Source organism: Salvia splendens, chromosome 15 (assembly GCF_004379255.2).
Source record: "Salvia splendens isolate huo1 chromosome 15, SspV2, whole genome shotgun sequence".
Lineage (NCBI taxonomy): Eukaryota > Viridiplantae > Streptophyta > Magnoliopsida > Lamiales > Lamiaceae > Salvia > Salvia splendens.
Window position 1 is genome coordinate 14,020,687 of NC_056046.1, and position 20,309 is coordinate 14,040,995.

Here is a 20,309-nt window from a genome sequence, read left to right on the forward strand (position 1 = left end):
AGAGCACAACACCCACAGCTGTGTTCTTCCGCAAGGACGAGCACAATTAATTTAAAATTCAATTACACAAAAACATTTCTATAATACTAAAATTCATTAAAAAACCACAATAAATATTACAAATTACAAATAAAATAAAAAAGACATAATTAAAATCCTAAAAATTAAAAATTACATAATTAAAATGGGAGCCCGTAGGGTTATCGTCTTGGCCGGACATAGTGATGTTGTAGGGTATAAGAGAATGGATATGAAAATAGATATGAGAGATTGAAGATGAAAATGGATATGAGAGAATGAAGATGAGAATTGTGTAGTTTGATGTGAATTTTTTGGAGTGAAATTGGGGGCATTTAAAGATGAAAGTGTGTATTTTTGGGGTAAAAAAATGAAAAAAAATTAAAAAGTGAAAAAAAACGGTTATAAACGGATATATTTTTTTTGGGAAGTGAAATTTTTTTTATCGGTTTTTTTAATTAAAAACCATTTTTTAATTAAAAAAAATTAAACACAACGGCTGTGCCGTTGACTAATCCCAGCGCGCCACGTCAGCTGCTCGCTGGCACGGCGCTGCTCGATGCATCAGCAGCGGCGCGAGCGCAGCGGCGGCGGGTAGCGTCCATGCCAGCGGCGCGGACGGCCGTGGCGACGGACCCCACCGTTGTGGATGCTCTAAGGGCCGAATCGACGGACCATTAAAATCAACTAAACGGGCCGAATCATGTTAGTGGCTAAGAACCCATGTTTAAAGCCCAGTTTACTTTTTTTTATAGTAACCATTAAAAGTATAGCTAAAGAAAAAAAATTTTAAATCAGTGATAAGAAATAATTGTGGAGCATCCAGTGAAATTTGGGTCTCCAATTTTTACCGTAAGATAAATAGTAACAGGATAAGTTCGAGTACACTTTGTAATTCTTTATAGGAAAAATACCAAAATCATCCCAATTTAGAGCACCATTTTTTATTTTGAATAAGAGCCTCCACAATAGCGGACTAGCAGGCGGCTAAATACCAAAATCAGGCCATCCGCATTGCGTCTCGATGTTGTCTCTATCTCGTCTCGGAGAGACGAGACGGCATCGAGACAGCGATGCAGCCATCCATCTCGGTCTCGTCTTGGCGGGCGTCTCTGCCTGGAGGGTGGGTTGGCGAGATGTCTCGCCACGCGACAGCGCCACGTGACGAGCGCTGGCTCTAGGCGTGACGCCCACTCGCCGGCCCGCGAGTGGGCGTCGTCATGTTTTTGGAAAAAGGTCACCAACGCCTACAACGAGAACAAACCAAAGGGGTCCCGCCTGCGCACCATGAAGATGCTCTGCAGTCATTTTGACTGAGTCGACAGAGATGTCAAAAATTTTTGCGGGATCTACAAGAATGAAGCGGCGAATTACTAAGGCGGAGCCAGTGGAGCCGACATTCTGAGAGCGGCTATGCGAGTCTTTTTTTACGACAACAACAAAGAATTCAAAATGTCGATGTTTGGGAGGCGGTCAAAGAGTTGAAAGGTGGGCTGGCGGTGTCCAGTCCAGCACGGGCTCGAGCTCAAAACGCACGAAGCACACTGTGGGTGGCCAATACTCGTCTAGTGAGGGCGGGTCAGGCAACGCCTCACAAGAGATTGAGGGCATGGTCACCGATGCAGGGGGCTCCTCCAGTGGGCGCTGTCGGCCGCAAAGGCAAGGCGGCTAGAGGGAGGAGGGGCCGAGGCGAATCAAGCCAGGCGGGCTCGGTCTCAGGCTCGAACACCCTATTCTCCATGTACTTGACCACCACGATGGCTGACACTTCCCGCATGACGCCTCCCCAATATCAAGCCCATCTTGCCGGAATTGAGTATATGGCAAGTCAAATTGGTATCCTGCCTACAGGTGGCTTGAGTGCACCGCCACCGCCTTTGGGGGATGATTTGCCAGCGGAGTAGTTTTTAAGTGTGTAATTTTTTTATTTCTAGTATTTTAAATTATGTCTTTTTTTATTTATTTTTTTAGATTTTAATTATGTATTTTTTTTTAATTATGTGTTTTTTTAAGATTTTAAATTGTAATTTTATTTTATTTAATGAAGTGTGTTTTTATTAATTGAATTTGTTGGAACTAAAAAAATGAAATTGAATGAATAGTTATGGGATGAGATGGTTAAGAGATGAAGGGATGCATGTGATGTCTCTTAGTTAAGAGATGTAGTGAAAAGTACAGTGGTGCCGTGAATAGTTAAGAGATGTGACGGTTAAGAGGCGGATAAGAGACAGCGTTGCGGATGACCTCATCCCAATTTTGAGCACCATTTTTTATTTTGAATAAGAGCCTCCACAATAGCGGACTAGCCGGCGCCCTAGCTGCCGGCGAATGGCTAGGCGCTCGGTTAGTCCGATATTGCAGTAGGCGAGCCGAACGGAGGGGGAAAAAATCCAAGAGGTCAGGCGTGGACTAACCGGCTAGCCGATCGCTGGCTGCCTATTGCGTGGCGAGCGATCAGTTAGCCAGTTTTTTTTTTATAATTTTGTATTTATACTCTATATTTATAACTCATTGCACTTTATTTTTTGGCTGGACTATTGTTAGACTGTGGCTAGGGCGAAACTATCGTGGATGGTCTAAGTAAAATTGTTTTATGATATAATGTTACTGATTCAATTCTTTAGTAATCGAATAAGGGTATAACACGGAATATTGATCTTGCTTGTGAGCTTCTCCAATTTATCTCCAATATGGGTTTATCTGATTAAAGTGGGCTCGAAATATTTTATTGGCGTACCCAAAAAGCCCTTGCATTTGTTGGCAGGTAACTTTGTTTTTTCCTTCTAAATAGAGTGATATTCAAAATTTCAGTGGCGTGTATATAATACTTATTGATTCTCTTTTCCTGTTTATAGCTATTAGCCTATTACTACGATTCAGACTACAGTCAGTATACTTAAGTAAATATCTTGCACATATAATTCTTTAATGTGGCGATAATCTTAATCGATCATATGAATTCATGAGATTTTATCGCTACATGTGAGTATATCATTCCTTCTTTTATAAAACAGACAAAATCAAATTCTAAAAATAAAACTTCGTTTTTCAATATTTGTTCGAAAATTAAATATTTATTGGGTTTTTAAACATTTCTGCATGCTCTGCAATGATGGGAAATAAATAAAAGACTGGAACCTGAAAAGAAGCTGATTTTATTCAAAAATTCACTTTTCCAAAACATTAAAAAATGGGAGAAGAGGAAGCGGAACATCCCCAAAACTCACCACTCAGCGCCGGCCACCATTTCCCGGTGGGTTCCGCAGTTGAAGTACTGGAAAACGACGCAGGCGTACGTTTCGTCGGCACCGTGGTCCCTCTTCCCAGAAATATCGACCCCGAAAATCAGGGAAAGCTTCACGTGAGGTACAAAGCTCTCCTGGCGCGCAAAGGCCACTCGGACCGCCTGCACGAGTTCGTCGACGTCTCTTCCGTGCGGCCGATGCCCCCGCCGCCGCACAAGGCGGGCAAGCGCTTCGAGGTGAACGACGTCGTCGAAGCGTACTACAAAGACGGCTGGTGGGAGGGCGTCGTCACCGCCGTGGTGGACGGCGGGGAGAGGCTCGTGGTGACGTTTGAAGACCCTCCCGACGAGCTCGAGTTTGCGCCGTCGAGGCTGCGGCCGCTCTGGGATTGGGCCGATGGGGTTTGGACCTGGGCTCAGAGAAAGGGGGAAAATGTAAATTTGGCCTTTAATGTGGGAGAGAAGGTGGAGGTTTCGATTGAGAGAGATGGCGGTGACTGTGATTTTAGGGGCGCTTGGTTTCCGGCGGTGATTGTGAGGGATTTGGGGAATGGGGCTTATTCGGTGGAATTGAAGGATAAAAATGGCGGGAGTGTTGAAGAAGAGGTTGAATTTGCTCGTATTAGGCCTTTCCCTCCGATTCTAGGCGATGGGAAATTTGGGGTTTTTGAGAAAGTGGATGCGTTCTTCGATTTTGGGTGGTGGAGTGGATTGATTATGAAGAAGGTTAAGATGAATGAGTACAGTGTGTTTTTTGAGCACAGTGATTCTACTAAGAAAATGGATCGGCCGGAATTGAGGCCGCATTTGGAATGGAAGGATGGGAAATGGCTCATTGAAGGCGGCTCCGAGGCGGCGACGCCAAAGTCGTCGAAAAGTAGAAGAAAATCGACCTTTTCTGATTCTAGGGTTTCTCTGAAAAAGCACAAGCCCCAAATTGAGCATGCAAATGAAGGAACAGAGCGCGTTGATGAAGACGGAGATGATGTTGAATATGATCGAGAGCGGCGCTCGAAACGGATACAGGATGTACAGATTCCTCCCATGTTGCCATTGATTGGTGATGATGATTCTAGGGCACCAAGTTCTGCGCAGAAACTGCCGTTTGTGAAGCATAACGCTATTTGGAAATCCATAGAGTCGATGGAGGTGCTGCGGAGGATGCCTCAGAGGCCGCATTTTGAGCCGCTGATTGCCTTAAAGGAGAACCAGCGGGAGGGGCTGGCAATAGGGTGTATGGTGACGTTCACGAACGTGGTGGAGGCGAGTTGCAGGTTGAAGTTCAGTGACCCGAAGAGTGTGGCGGAGGACCTCCAGGAGATGCTGTTGGAGTTGGAGACGTATGGTTTCCAAGTTGGGGCGGTGAGGGAGCGGTTGATGAAGTTGTTGAAGGCGAAGGAGGAGGAGGAGAGGCTCGTGAGTCGGGCTAAGGGGATAATGGAGCAGATTGAGGTGCGGAGTGGGAGGAGGGGGGAGATTGAGAGGGATATGCGGGTGATAAGCGAGCATTTGGGGAGGCTGCAGGAGCAGCTTAAGCTGGCAGAGGTGGAGATGGAGAAGGAGGTGGAGGAGATTGGGCGATTGCAGGCCGGATTGGAGGAGGATCGGCAGCAGGTGGAGAGTTTGAGGGCTGATTTTGAAGGTGTGACTGCCTCTGTTTGCAATGGGGATTGATGAGGAGTGTGCATGCCATGGCTTGGTTTAGAATAGTGGGATTCTAGTCCTTTATTTTGTCGTTTTGAAGCTTTGGCATTTTAGGTGTCTTTTGCCTTTGGTGTTAAGTTTTTACTTGAATGAGATGAGAGGAAGCCTTGTTCTAATTATAAAGTTAGTATTTACACAATGGCCTGGCCTCTACTTGTGACAATAAATAATGACAAAAGGTGTGAATTAATAGGAGCTATTTACATGGTCCATTTAATGAAAGTTTCTTCAAACACAAAGGTGGGGAAAAAGAGAGCTGTTCGAGTGTGTAGGATTCGACAAATTGCCACCATTCATTCATCAACAGTTCTCTCAATTCTAAGTTACAGCGAGGAGCTCATAAACTGATAATGAAGTAGGCATTGGTTGTTCATACTTTGGGTTTATTGATATTAATTCATTAATGTACGCATTTTGGTAAAGGAATTGAATATAATGATATGTAAATTTCGAACTAAACAGGTAAAAAGGATATAATTTTGTGGAGTAGTACGGATTACTACAAAAGGGTAAAAGCTGTTAGAGATTATTCCAATTACCATCCTAGTGGAGGGGAATTTGTTTTCATAAAAACGAGATTTTCGTTTTTGGTATATTGAGCATTTGATTTTTGTTTTCTCGTATAATAGGGCAAAAATATTGAAACACTTCATATATTAGCTTGGGTTAATTGAGGATAATTTGTCTCTAAATTCTTAAATTTTCATTAACTTTTAATTTTGTTAATAACTAGTACAAAATATATCTGTAAATTACTAAATTATTTATTTATTTTGATTTAGCAACTAATCAAATTTCTGAAATTGATATAAATTGATGACAGCTTCGCTATCGAATGTCAACAATAGTGATGCCATATTATCAGCAAAGAACAACATCGTATTAGTACATTAAATCAAATAATTTTATTTGCTAAATTACTTTATATTAAAAAATGAGATGGAAGGAAGAATGAAAAATGAAAAATGAGAAATGAGATAAAGGGAGTACAACAAATTCAAATATTTAATTTAGTATAATAAGTTGGTGTTTCGATTAATGTTCGAGATCACGAGTATCACATAATTAAGCCATCACTGTCTTATCAACACTACAATTTTGATTTATTGAAAAATCAAAACAAATTAATAATTTAGTACAGTAATTTATTGACAAATTGTTAAGTTGATATCATAATCAAAATAAAAATTAATAGATGCTTATGAATACAAAAGCAAATACCCTCAATATGTTGGTTTCTGGGATTACAAGATAACAAAACCGGGCGTAATACAACCCAAAAGAAGGAATACAAAAAAGAACTGAAGTTACAACGAAAATGAAACAACTAAACCAGTATGCTATGACAGCCGAGTCGAGGAGGCCTCTTCCCGCAAGACGAGATACGCCCCGGTAGTGCTCTCGGTTTGGCGTGTCGTCCCCAAAGGTAAAACGGCTACGTCTCTTCTGATGCAGCACCGCAATCAGCAGAGCTCCGGCGAACGGGATGGAGGAGAGGGCAGAGCTTCGACAGAAAGACAATGCAGGGAGAGGGAGAGAGCTTATGCAGAGAATGCTTGTAGGTGTGTGTCCTAATGCAGTGGTATGGCTAGCCTATTTATAGGCCAACCACCATGCAGGGTCAACCAGCCATTGAAGGCTCATCATGGCAAAAACGTAACCGACGTCGGTTACAGGCGTGTGGCTGTAATGTGCCACCCGTGTGTGGAGCGTGTGGATTTCTCACGTGGCAACCGTGACTGTGCCTCGCTTGACGACGTGTCAAGCCACTTGGATTGCTGACTCGGCGGTGGTCCAAAAAGAATAGTTTGGGCCAAGCACCAAGCCCAAAGACCAATTGCCAAGATCCAAGTCCAAGTCCAAGTCCGAGATCGAGATCGAGATCGAGATCGGGCTCGGGCCCGAGGCCCGCGGCCCGCGGCTGCGAGCGCGAGCACGGGCTCGGGCTCGGGCGGGCGGGCGGCGGCGGCGGCGCGCGCGTGTGCGCGCGTGTGGGCTCTTTCACCCATCTTGGTCCACTATAATTATTAAGTAACATAAAGTCACTTAATTTATACACATTAAAGATGTGTTAATCCTCCAATGTGGGATAATTAACACTAGTTAATTATTCCCTAAGCTCCATCTCCAAGCTTTAATTAAAAGCTAATTATGCCCAACTTTAATCCACTATTTCTCACTCACCGGAAATCGGATTTGAGAAAGTGAATATACTACATTTACCTACGTAAAATGTAGATCGACGCTATGTCATTTAATTTCACAAAATTAAATGTCTCGTCACATTTATTATTTGGTCAAAATCCATTGACCGGGCATATTTAATCCATGATTTTTACAATCCCCCACATGAGTGGAAATAGCCGAATGCATATGCATGCAGACACAAGCTCAACCCTCGCGAGGTATATAAGCATAAGGATAGGTAGTTGTTGACTTTGAACCCTCCATAGTCGACACCATCGGATACACAGGCGGCTTAGTAGCGCGATGCTTTGAACTAATCCCCCACGGCGTGCACCGAGACAATGGTGTTAACACTTAAACACCTCAACCTCATCCGTTCTCACGTTTTGTGTCCATTGCGGTCTTAGACACCACTTTGGATTCATAAGTGCATTTTTTATGAAGCGACCACACTTCGCACTTACGTAGGTGATTCTTAGTCAAGTACCTTGCCATACTTGGTCTCTTTGAGAATTCCATCTCTTTGAGATCCTTAAGAACCATTAAAAGTCATAGACTTAGCCTTTACCACAAGGCAAGTTCTCCAACACTCTATTGCTCTCTAGGGAATAGATATAGTTTGAGTGTTTTTCCATGAACTCTCATAGCTTAGTTGTCCCTTTGAACCAAGTTCTTGGGATCTCCAGTCATCATGGTTGGGTTACCACTATGACAATTCTTTAGTTTGTGGATTTCAAACCCATTCCCTCTAGCAACTTATTCATTTGATCACGGTTTAACCCTTTGGTTAGCGGATCCGCTAGATTATCTATTGACTTCACATAGTCAATTGTAATCACCCCTGTTGTGATCAAATGTCTCACGGTGTTATGTCGTCGACGTATATGTCGAGACTTACCGTTATAGAAACCATTGTTTGCCCTTCCAATAGCCGCTTGGCTATCGCAGTGAATCAGCACTGGTGGCACTGGCTTAGACCAACATGGAATGTCTTCAAGGAAGTTCTTAAGCCACTCGGCTTCCTCACCAGCCTTATCCAAGGCAATGAACTCCGATTCCATTGTTGATCGGGCTATACAGGTCTGTTTTGTGGATTTCCACGATACAGCACCACCCCCAATAGTAAAGACATATCCACTTGTTGAAAGTGAGTCTCTATTATCGGATATCCAATTGGCATCACAGTACCCTTCAAGCACCGGGGGGTATCTCGAGAAGTGTAGCCCAAGATTTTGAGTGTGTTTTAAATATCTCAAAACCCTCACAAGAGCTCTCCAATGCTCTTTGCTTGGATTGCTCGTGTAACGACTTAACTTGTTCACGGCACAAGCAATGTCAGGTCGAGTGCAATTAGTCAAGTACATAATGCACCCGATGACCCGTGCATACTCTTCTTGTGCAACGGGCTCGCCTTTGTTTTTGCTCAAGTGAACGTCGAGTTCAATTGGAGTCTTAATCGGCGCGCCATCATAGGCTTTGAATTTATTCAATATCTTCTCAACATAATGTGATTGTGTTAAGATGATTCCATCATTCGTTCTTAGAATCTTCATTCCAAGAATTACATCGGCTAGACCCATGTCTTTCATGTCAAAGTTTCTCTTTAACATGGCCTTTGTATCGTTAATTACTTGAGTGTTGCTACCCAAGATTAACATATCATCAACGTAGAGACACACTATAACATGACCGTTATTAGTGCTCTTGATGTAGACACATTTGTCGCACTCGTTGATTTTAAACCCATTTGATAACATCACATTATCAAACTTCAAGTGCCATTGCAATGGCGCTTGTTTCAATCCATATAGGGATTTCACGAGCTTGCATACATTTTTCTCTTGTCCAGGTACTACAAACCCTTCGGGTTGTTCCATGTAGATTTCGTCTTCTAGTTCACCATTCAGAAACGCGGTCTTTACATCCATTTGATGAATCTCGAGATTGTGCAATGCAGCAATAGCGAGAAGCACCCGGATAGATGTAATCCTTGTTACAGGTGAATAGGTATCGAAGAAGTCATGTCCTTCTTTTTGTTTAAAACCCTTTACTACTAATCGGGCTTTATACTTATCAACTGTTCCATCGGCCTTAAACTTTCTTTTAAGAACCCATTTGCATCCTAAAGGTTTAGCACCTTCGGGCAAATCAACCAACACCCATGTGTGGTTTAGCAAAATTGAATCAATTTCGCTTTGAACAGCTTCTCTCCAATGCAGCCCGTCTGGGCCAGCAAAGGCTACTTTATCGATGTTGGGTTCTTCATCCAACATGAAAGCAATGTAGTCAGGACCAAAAGTTTTTGGTGTTCTGACTCTATTACCACGTCTTAGTACTGTATCTTTTGGATCGGGCCTTGCACGCTTGCGCGATTCAGGTTCCGCATCTGTTGATTTAGAACTAGTGGCTTCTTCTTCCACTTGTTTAGAACTAGTGGCTTCTTCAATTCTTGTCTCAGAATTGGTTGATACTTTTTCCTTATCTTTGCAAGGAAAGGTATTTTCGAGAAATACAGCATTCCTCGACTCAATTGTTGTTCCTACTGTGATAGTCGATATTTCAGACTTGTGAACAACAAATCGATATGCACTACTGTTAAGTGCATATCCAATGAAGATGCAATCAACCGTCTTAGGTCCGATTGTAACTTCTTTGGGCGGAGGAACCATCACCTTTGCCAAACACCCCCACATGTTATGTGGTAATCCTGAACTGAGTAGCAGTGCATTCATCATCTCTTTTAGAGTTCGATTCTTGCGTTCTGCAACACCATTAGATTGTGGTGAATATGGAGCAGTTGTTTGATGAATTATACCACTTGCGTTGCATAACTCCTCAAACGTCGCCTCCTCTATCGCTTCGAATCATTTTGATTTTACAACCAAGTTGATTCTCAACTTCGTTCTTATAATTTTTGAACGCCTCTATTGCTTCATCTTTGCTTCTTAAAAGATAAATGTAGCAATATCTTGTGCAATCATCTATGAAAGTGATAAAGTACTTTTTACCACCTCTAGTTTGCAACATCTTTAAATCACATACATCCGTGTGAATTAATTCAAGGGGTTTTGTGCTTCGTTCAACCGAGTGAAACGGCAACTTAGTCATTTTTGCTTCAAGACAAATTTCACATTTATCTTGGATATCCAATTCATTAGCCTTTAGTAAATCTAAATTTACTAATCTTTTAATGGCTTTTGAATTTACATGTCCCAATCTACAATGCCACAAATTTGAAGACTCAATCAAATAAGAGGAAGTAGATGCTTTATTCTTATTGGCCAATGGCTTCGCAACACTTCGAGTTGCTACACTAAGCTTGAAAAGCCCATCGGTTACATAACCTTTTCCGATGGATTTTCCAAACTTATACAAGACAAACCTATCGGACTCAAATACAAGTTTAAACCCTTTATTAACTAGTATTGATCCTGACACTAGGTTCTTGCGGATGTCCGGGACATGCAGCACATCCTTCAAAGTGATAGTTAGGCCAGACGTCATCATGAGAATCGCGTTGCCAACGCCGAGGACTTCGGACGATGCTTGATTCCCCATGTTGATCTTCCTCCCTTCAACAGCAGTGTAGGAGGCAAACTTGCTCCTGTCGGAGCAAACATGAGCAGTAGCGCCGGTGTCGATGTACCAGCCTCCCTTGTTATCAACAAGGTTAACCTCTTCAGTGACCACTGCAATGAGGTCGTTCTCATCCCAGTCCTTGAACTCCTTCTCAACGACGTGGGCAGCCGGCTTTCTCTTCTTGCTGCGGCAGTCTTTAGCAAAGTGGCCTGGTTTGCCACACTTGTAGCAGTCGCCTTCAAACTTCTTTGAAGGCTGCTTTCCCTTCCCTTTGTCGTTTGGACGGTTTGGGCGAGGGCGTTTGTTGGAGGGACCGCCCCGCTCCAACAGGTTGGCTTTGGCTTCATTTGGGGTGAAGCCCTTAGCCTTTTGATCACTTTTGCGCACGTCGGCCTCAATGCGCAACTTCACGATCAAGTCCTTCAAGGGTCATCTGCTTTCGCTTGTGCTTGAGATAACTCTTGAAGTCCTTCCAACTTGGAGGGAGCTTGTCAATGATCGTGCACCTTAGGAACTTATCGGGCAAGGTCATCCCTTCAGCCACTAAGGAGTGGATGATCATTTGGAGCTCTTGGACTTGCTCCATGATGGGTCGAGAGTCGACCATCTTGTAGTCCATAAACTTGGATGCTACAACCTGTTCAGTCCCTGCAGCATTGTCTATGCTATATTTCTTCTCTAGGCTTTCCCACATTTGTTTAGATATGGTTACATTGGAGTATACATTATAGAGGCTATCATCTAATGCACTTAAAATAAAGTTTTTACATAGATAATCCCCTTTTCTCCAAACTTCATAGTCCGCCATGACTTCGAGCCTAGTCTCTTGGTCGCTTGGCGCGGGCGGCTCGTTCTCCGTGAGGAAGTTGGCGACGCCCAATGTTGTCAAGTAGAACAACATCTTTTGATACCACCGCTTGAAGTCAGATCCTCCAAACTTTGGTGGTTTCTCGGCAGGTGGCATCATTCTTGGTGCCAAAGGTGCCGCAGTTGGTCCTTGGAAGGAACCAATTCCGTTGCCCCCGAAGGAGCCAACAACATGGTTGGGCATAGAGCCCCCACCATTCATGTTGGGCATAGAGCCCGCCATGGTCGTACCAGCCCCGAAGGGACTAGCACCCGCATGAGACCCGAAGGTCCCAGCATTCGTGTGAGACCCGAAGGCCCCAGCACTCGATCCGTTAAAGGACCCGAAGGAACCACTAAAAGTGGAACCAACCGAACCACCAAAGGTGGAACCAGTGGACGCCCCGAAGGGGTTGTCCCAAACCCAAGGGACGGTGGATGAAGCGGCTGGGAAGCCAGGAGTTGGCATCATCGAGGGAATCGATGAAGTGTTGACCGGTCCAGTGGTCGCCATGGTGGAGGGAATGGCGGCGGTGGCGTTGGCAGCAGCAGTGTTGGATTCCGTCGACATCTCCAGCAAAAGGTGTTAATGTTTCGGAACTTTTAGTTCAGTTTAGAAGTTCAAAATCCTTCAAAGGCAAGCTATCTCGTCTTGCGATTGTTGGTTTCTGGGATTACAAGATAACAAAACCGGGCGTAATACAACCCAAAAGAAGGAATACAAAAAAGAACTGAAGTTACAACGAAAATGAAACAACTAAACCAGTATGCTATGACAGCCGAGTCGAGGAGGCCTCTTCCCGCAAGACGAGATACGCCCCGGTAGTGCTCTCGGTTTGGCGTGTCGTCCCCAAAGGTAAAACGGCTACGTCTCTTCTGATGCAGCACCGCAATCAGCAGAGCTCCGGCGAACGGGATGGAGGAGAGGGCAGAGCTTCGACAGAAAGACAATGCAGGGAGAGGGAGAGAGCTTATGCAGAGAATGCTTGTAGGTGTGTGTCCTAATGCAGTGGTATGGCTAGCCTATTTATAGGCCAACCACCATGCAGGGTCAACCAGCCATTGAAGGCTCATCATGGCAAAAACGTAACCGACGTCGGTTACAGGCGTGTGGCTGTAATGTGCCACCCGTGTGTGGAGCGTGTGGATTTCTCACGTGGCAACCGTGACTGTGCCTCGCTTGACGACGTGTCAAGCCACTTGGATTGCTGACTCGGCGGTGGTCCAAAAAGAATAGTTTGGGCCAAGCACCAAGCCCAAAGACCACCCAAAGACCAAGATCCAAGTCCAAGTCCAAGTCCAAGTCCAAGTCCAAGATCGAGATCGGGCTCGGGCCCGAGGCCCGCGACCGCGACCGCGACCGCGACCGCGACCGCGACCGCGAGCACGAGCACGGGCTCGGGCGGGCGGGCGGCGGCGGCGGCGCGCGCGTGTGCGCGCGTGTGGGCTCTTTCACCCATCTTGGTCCACTATAATTATTAAGTAACATAAAGTCACTTAATTTATACACATTAAAGATGTGTTAATCCTCCAATGTGGGATAATTAACACTAGTTAATTATTCCCTAAGCTCCATCTCCAAGCTTTAATTAAAAGCTAATTATGCCCAACTTTAATCCACTATTTCTCACTCACCGGAAATCGGATTTGAGAAAGTGAATATACTACATTTACCTACGTAAAATGTAGATCGACGCTATGTCATTTAATTTCACAAAATTAAATGTCTCGTCACATTTATTATTTGGTCAAAATCCATTGACCGGGCATATTTAATCCATGATTTTTACACAATATCTATATCACCAGAAACTTGCTTTTTTTTCTGGGCTAAACATACGTATCATCGACTCCTAAAAATAAAATGTTTTCCTTTTCAAGTTGTCCACTGAAAATGACACATATTTTAAAATAAAAATAATAATACTATTATAAAATAACACAATATAAAACTCGTGCCAAAAAGTAAATAGTAGGTAGTAAGTATTTCGTATCTAGTGAGAGTATTGTTTATTAATGCCACTAGACTACTTTGTTTTTTAATTTATCAAATTTTTGTCGTATAAAAAATGTTGAAGCCCTATTCCAACCATGTCATCGAAAGTTACTTTTAATAGCAACTTTTTATAAGACAATCCACGAAAAAGAGGAAGTAAAAAAAACTAATGTAAATAAAGAAGATCTTAATAGACTTGACATTGATGGAGGCTGTCTCAGCCAGCTGCTCCCCATCATGAATTCAGACCACACCCCAATGCCGACTCCACCGCCCACTCTCCCTCTCCCCTCATTCCACAATTCAGTAGCCGCAATTTCGTTGATCACTTAATATTTTAGTTTTCCAACTAAAACACCACCCTGGCCCCAATCTATTCCATCTTTTTAGCTCCAAATTTAGCCATAATCTCAAAAGTTAGTTAATTAAATTAAGATTTCTGACTTTTTTAACCTTCTTCGTTTTTTATTTTTATTTTTTTAAAATCAACTCCTATATAAGGGAGTAAATTACAAATAAACTCCTATACATAAGAGGAAATTACAACTGGGGCTCGAACTCGGCACCTCATGCAATAATGTCTAAGCTCCTTGCCGCTAGGACAAAGATTCTAGACTTTGTAACATTCTTCGTTCTATCTTAGTAATTTGCTCTCCTTGGAACTTGATCTTAGGCACATGCACATCCAATTGTAATCCCATTTTTCAATTGGATACTTTTTGAAACCTACCCAATCTCCACATAGCTTCTCAATAGGTGTTTAGCAACGTAAATTTATCTGGATTTCTATACACGCCCTAATAATCTCACTTAGCTTTCTCCTCTTGAAACACATTCACAAAATCCAACAACCCGGCCCCTTCTCATATTTCGATTGTTTTAGCAAAACAAATGGTGCAATTGTTTTACTACATGTTTACAAGTTTGTTTTTTATTTGACGGATTATAAATTGTTTCTTTTGCGAATTATCATAGCCAAAAAAAGTGTAGGGGTTGAATTTGTTATGTTTTATGTAGTAAAAACGATGGAGTTTTGTTAGAGAATGTTTTTGAATAGGTTGGTGGGTTTGTTGTAGAATAAAATGGCTGCACGGATTATAAGTAATTGTCCGATGAGTTGAGTGTTTTATTAGAGAGAGCATGACATCTTAGTTGTATATAATCGGGTATACTCGTAAACCGGCAAACTTTCTGGACTTCATCCTGACCCGCTACCTGACTTTTACGGCTATCAAACCTGATATAAAATCAAATGTGTATCGGTCCTGTTAGCAAGAGAATTCATATTTTTATTATTCAAACGCAATTCCACTTTTTGTAAAATTAATGTTAATACGAGTTGTATTTCGGAGGGAGATTACACATTCAAATTTTGTATTTCGAAATTGTGTAGTAATAATTAGTTCAAAGAAAGGTTATTCACTGTTTTAACGTGTAACAATGATACTATATGGCACTCTTATAATTTCATTGTTGCCATATATAGCACACAAGCTAATGTGAAAAATTGACTAGTACTGTATATTTTAATTTCATGTATCTACTGTATATTTTAATTTCATGTATCTCAATATTTATTAGAACATGTGATACGAGGGTACTCGTATCGGTTCCGGCAGCGCGAAGTCGCCGGAGAAGGGTTAGGTTCGTTCGCGGGATCCTCCCGTCGAGCAGCCTAGGGTTCTCGGTCAATTAGGGTTTGACGAGATGAACTTGCGGAAAATAAAGTACAATAAAAGATAAAGTAACGATAAAGAATAAACTGCATTGATATTTCTTAAATGATTGAACTAAAGAACAATGTCCACTATTTATAATAGTGGATACTAACTTAATGAGCAAGACAAAAGATATGAAAAAGATATGCAAATCTATAATTAACTAACTAAATAATAATAATAATAATCGTATCAACTCCCCCACGGTTGAAATTCACCTTGTCCTCAAGGTGGGCACCATGAAGCAACGATGAGTGTCGAGGAATCCTCCTGGGTCAAACATACACCGAATAGTTGAGCGTCTCCCTGTATCAATGCGACCATGAATGCTCAAGCATAAAGTGTCATTTTGCGGAGGAATCAACTTCTTCATATCCTCAATGGAACCATCTTCGTCCTCTTTCAACAAAAAAGAATCAATCTTGTTGCTCAACATTGTAAAATCCAACCTGTTATGCTCCACCACATATATAGGTTCTCGGCAAGTAAAAACAACATTACATGGATCATCTATGCCATCTTTACTACCATAAATTGGTCCACTAACATCAACACTAGAATGAATAACATTTTTTCCTCTTTGTCATTGTCAACGACAATTAATTCCATCGAGTCATACCCGAAATTGGAGTCGCACGACAAAGATATTGTGGCTGGTGGAGGCGGGATAGCAACGACAACAGGCAGCGAGCTTCTAGATGGATCGTGATGAAGATCAGCTGGGGCGGCGGCGGTCATCTGTGGTAGGGGACACGATACCGGCTCCGTGTACATGACACTGGCTGTAAGGTCTGGTGGAGGTCGTGTCGCGGCGTGTGGATCGCCCAGGAAGCGTTTGTTTGCATCCATCAGAGACGTCAGTTGCTTGACAGTAGCAGTCAAACGCTCGAGCTGTGAAGCTAATGCAGCCACCGTTAGGTTCGGTTCAGATTCCGGCGTCACTAGATCACGTGGCATGTGGAGAGGCTCCATATGGCCGACATCGTTGGTCGTTGGGAGACATTGCCAATCCGGTTGATAGGGAGGTTGCGGATATAACAATGGCGAGTTTGGATAGGAGTATCCAAATTGCACGTTCTGGCTCTGGAGGTACCAACACGATGTGGGGCTCGGCATGGGCAGTGGCGAGAGGAACGGTCTATTGAACTGGCGATGGACGTAGTTAGTGTAGGTGAATGACATGATAGCGGAAATACGGAGGATGAGATCACAATGAAAGCACCAGATGATACGAGGGTACTCGTATCGGTTCCGGCAGCGCGAAGTCGCCGGAGAAGGGTTAGGTTCGTTCGCGGGATCCTCCCGTCGAGCAGCCTAGGGTTCTCGGTCAATTAGGGTTTGACGAGATGAACTTACGGAAAATAAAGTACAATAAAAGATAAAGTAACGATAAAGAATAAACTGAATTGATATTTCTTGAATGATTGAACTAAAGAACAATGTCCACTATTTATAATGGTGGATACTAACTTAATGAGCAAGACAAAAGATATGAAAAAGATATGCAAATCTATAATTAACTAACTAAATAATAATAATAATAATAATAATAATAATAATAATAATAATAACAATCGTATCAACATGTACAGGGGAAATATGCTATGCTACTCATGTGAGCTCCTTACGTGACCATCACTCTCGTTTGATGCGCGTTTAACGTTGTTCCTTTTGATTTAGAATATATTTAGTTGATTCTAATACATTATTATTTAAATTTTTTTATTTCACAAAATTGATAAAAATGAAAGCTTGATATGCTATTTTATTTAAATTTATAGAGACAACGAGCAAATCGAGCTTTGATTTTTATGAAATTTGTAAAATTAAAATTTTCAATAACATTTATTAATGTATTATTAGAATCAAACTAAATATTTAAATTGAAACGAACAACACTAAATATGCTTCAATAAGAGTGGTGCTCATGTAAGGAGCCCACGTAAAATATATAGCATATCATTTCTCTAACATATACATAGCTTATGGAATTCATGTGCCATTATCTCTTGTAGTAAGTATGAAAGATGATTTTCAGTTTTCACCCTTTCTTATTCATCTTTTTCCATAAGCACCACGTTGCAGTGATAATCTTATTTTTTATTGGTAACATGAAAATAAGAAATTAAGTAAATCTATATTTTAAAATAAATTTATTATTCTTTATATGCCAGCAACCTGTTGAATATTATTACTTTTGTATTCAAAGCGAACTATATTTGGAATTCACAAGTACTCCGTACTTTATCTAAAAGTAAGATATCTGTTAAATTATAAGCCAAGCATTACTAACATTTAATGAACACCTAAAATTAAAACAAAAAACTCTTCAATGGAAAGAAAATTAAAGTTCAATTATAAGCATATATAGCAAATATGTGATATAGTGTCTCCTAAAGCATGATATTAAAATATTGATAGGATTAAAACGAATCTTACTTCATGAGAGAATAATCTAAACCCAAATATTAAATAAAATAAATCGAAAATTACCTAAAATTATGAGCAGTAAAAAGAATGAAGCAATATAATTTCAGTTCAAAGGTCAATATACATATTGCTCATCTCGTTGCTCTGCTACCAAAATCATCTTAATTATAATAGCGATTCTTAACCCAATAGCTAATATTTTGTCGATTCTTATTTAGCCATCAAATTTAAAATTGGTGAAAAGTAAATATGTAATGATTGCAAATGTTATAAGATAAAATTAGGTTTGCACAAAAGTCGTAGGTGTAAGAAATGGTCCTTCCAATGTCTCCTATCATTTCCATTGTTTTCAAAATCGTCTGCGTCTTAAAATTTCACTTCATCAACACCCCAAATTAATTTTCCGATTTCAACACACATCCCTTTCCTCTCTTACTCCTCTCTTTGATGATTATTTTGACTTACTCAATCCTTAGTACACTGTCCCTTTCTTATGGTCCTTCACAAAAATTAATTACAATTATTAACGCTACTATATATCAACATATATCTGTCAACTTAAAATAGAAAGAAGCTCTATCCAAAAAACATGTAAATTGCATAGATAATCATTGAGAGCCTAGTACAAGGAGTACATTATAAAAAAAACATTACTTAATGTTTGATCATCAATTTTACACACACCACACACATACCAACAAAAGAGGGGTTTAGCAAAAAAAAATTCAGGGTTTGGAATTGAAATTGCTCTACTTTGTTGTTGATATGCAACCCTAAATATAATACCCTATCAATTTTAATAAAATATAATCTCTAATCATGCACTATTCAGCGTATCCTCCAAAATCAAATTATGCATGCAAAATTATCTTCTTTTTTTCAATTTAATTTTTCCCTATATATACTAAAAGTGGCTCCACAAGCCATCACTGCCGAAAATCTCCGGCCACTCTTCCGGCGGTGGCGACGTCTCCAACCGAGGCGGGCTAACCAGCATCCCCTCCGCCATATCCACAAGCAAATTAGGCATGTAAAACAACTCCTCCTCATCAACATACGCATGCATTTCGCTCACCATTTTCGCATCCTCCGCCGCCGTCTCCTCACCGGCGGCGGCCTCCTTGGGGCGCATGAGCTCGGCGGCCCCGGCGGCAGCGCGGCGGATATCGGGAGGCGAGGAGGAAGCCGGGATGGGAAACGAGGCTGCGTGATCCGGTAAGTTCAATGGGACTTGGCCGCCTTTGAGGGCGAGGGCGGCAACGTCGTAGGCGGCCGCGGCCATCTCCGGCGAGGGATAGGTGCCGAGCCATATACGCGTAGTTTTTCTTGGCTGGCGAATCTCGGACACCCATTTGCCGCTGCGGCACCTTATTCCGCGGTATATTGGATGTTTTCCTGAGGTCGGGGAGGGGGAGGAGGCGGCGGCGGAGGAGCTTGTTTTGGTGGCTTTGTTTGGAGTGTTAGCCATACATGGAATCATGAGTGAGTCACTGTGTGTGTGTATATATATATATATATATGCTACATATAATTGTAATGGTTGAATTTGGGGTATAATATACTATGATTGTTGAATGGTTGATTTATGGAAGAAATTATAAGAGAAACTATATATATATATATATATATATATATATATGTATATAAGGGAATAGGATTGTGTCGAAAAAAAAAGAACCCGTGGGAAATTCGTGGGTAAATTGACGACATGGGTGGAGACAAGCATAAAATTAAAACACGTATTGTTGTAGCATAAAAAAGTGAGCTAATATTGAGCTGTTTGTTTACAGAGGTCAATACCTTTCGTTTTCAACTTATATCTCTGAAAATGAAAAGAATATGGTGCAAGTGTAATTGTATGAATTTTATGATGAATAGTTTGTTGGGAACGACCGCTTACTCAGTGTTTTCTTTTTATTTGTTAATTTCTTGTTTTTCATTCTCATAAAACGTGGTGAGTTGAATTGAAGGGAATGTTACCGGTGAATTACTATAGCTATATTTTGACACTTTGATACCATCATAAACATGCAATTGCTACTAGCATAAATATGTGAATCACCTATGTTTTACTTGATTATGTAGCATAAATATGTGAATCACCAATGTCTTACTTGATTATCTTAGTTTGACTCTTAAAATATTAAGGTCCAAAATATTTGAAACTTTTATAAAGATAAATTAAGGTATATATGATATGAGTGGTAGGCAGCAGGATTATGATCAATGTCGAACTAATTACTAGTGCCAAACCGTCGAGTCCTTCATTTTTAGTTTGTGTTAGTTCATTTTAGAACATTGTAGATAACAAGGAGTTCATTTTTAGTTTATGTTAATTCATTTCAGAACATTGTTAGATAACAACGAGTTCATTTTTAGTACATTTTATACGGAGTTCATTTGTAGATTGTTTTAGTCCATTCTAGTAAGAATGAACTAAAACGATCGTAAAATGAACTCCGCGTTATCTAATAATGAAGTCTGTATTGGTTCGACGGTTCAACACTAGGAATGAGTTTTGCATATATCACAACTTGTAGGCAGGGCTCATTTGCAATTAATGAGATAGTGGCGTTGGATTAATCCA

The 20,309-nt window shown here is 41.3% G+C and overlaps 2 protein-coding genes across 2 annotated transcripts; one reads left to right on the forward strand and one right to left on the reverse strand.

Moving 5' to 3' along the window:
• The first annotated feature begins 3,138 nt into the window (after positions 1-3,138).
• On the forward strand, positions 3,139-5,082 carry LOC121767446 (DUF724 domain-containing protein 2-like). Its single transcript, XM_042163710.1, has one exon. The coding sequence runs from the start codon at positions 3,209-3,211 to the stop codon at positions 4,934-4,936; it is 1,728 nt and encodes a 575-aa protein (XP_042019644.1). The 5' UTR covers positions 3,139-3,208; the 3' UTR covers positions 4,937-5,082.
• Positions 5,083-18,480: 13,398 nt separating this feature from the next.
• On the reverse strand, positions 18,481-19,286 carry LOC121767946 (ethylene-responsive transcription factor ERF026-like). Its single transcript, XM_042164274.1, has one exon. The coding sequence runs from the start codon at positions 19,200-19,202 to the stop codon at positions 18,627-18,629; it is 576 nt and encodes a 191-aa protein (XP_042020208.1). The 5' UTR covers positions 19,203-19,286; the 3' UTR covers positions 18,481-18,626.
• Between the last annotated feature and the right edge of the window lie 1,023 nt (positions 19,287-20,309).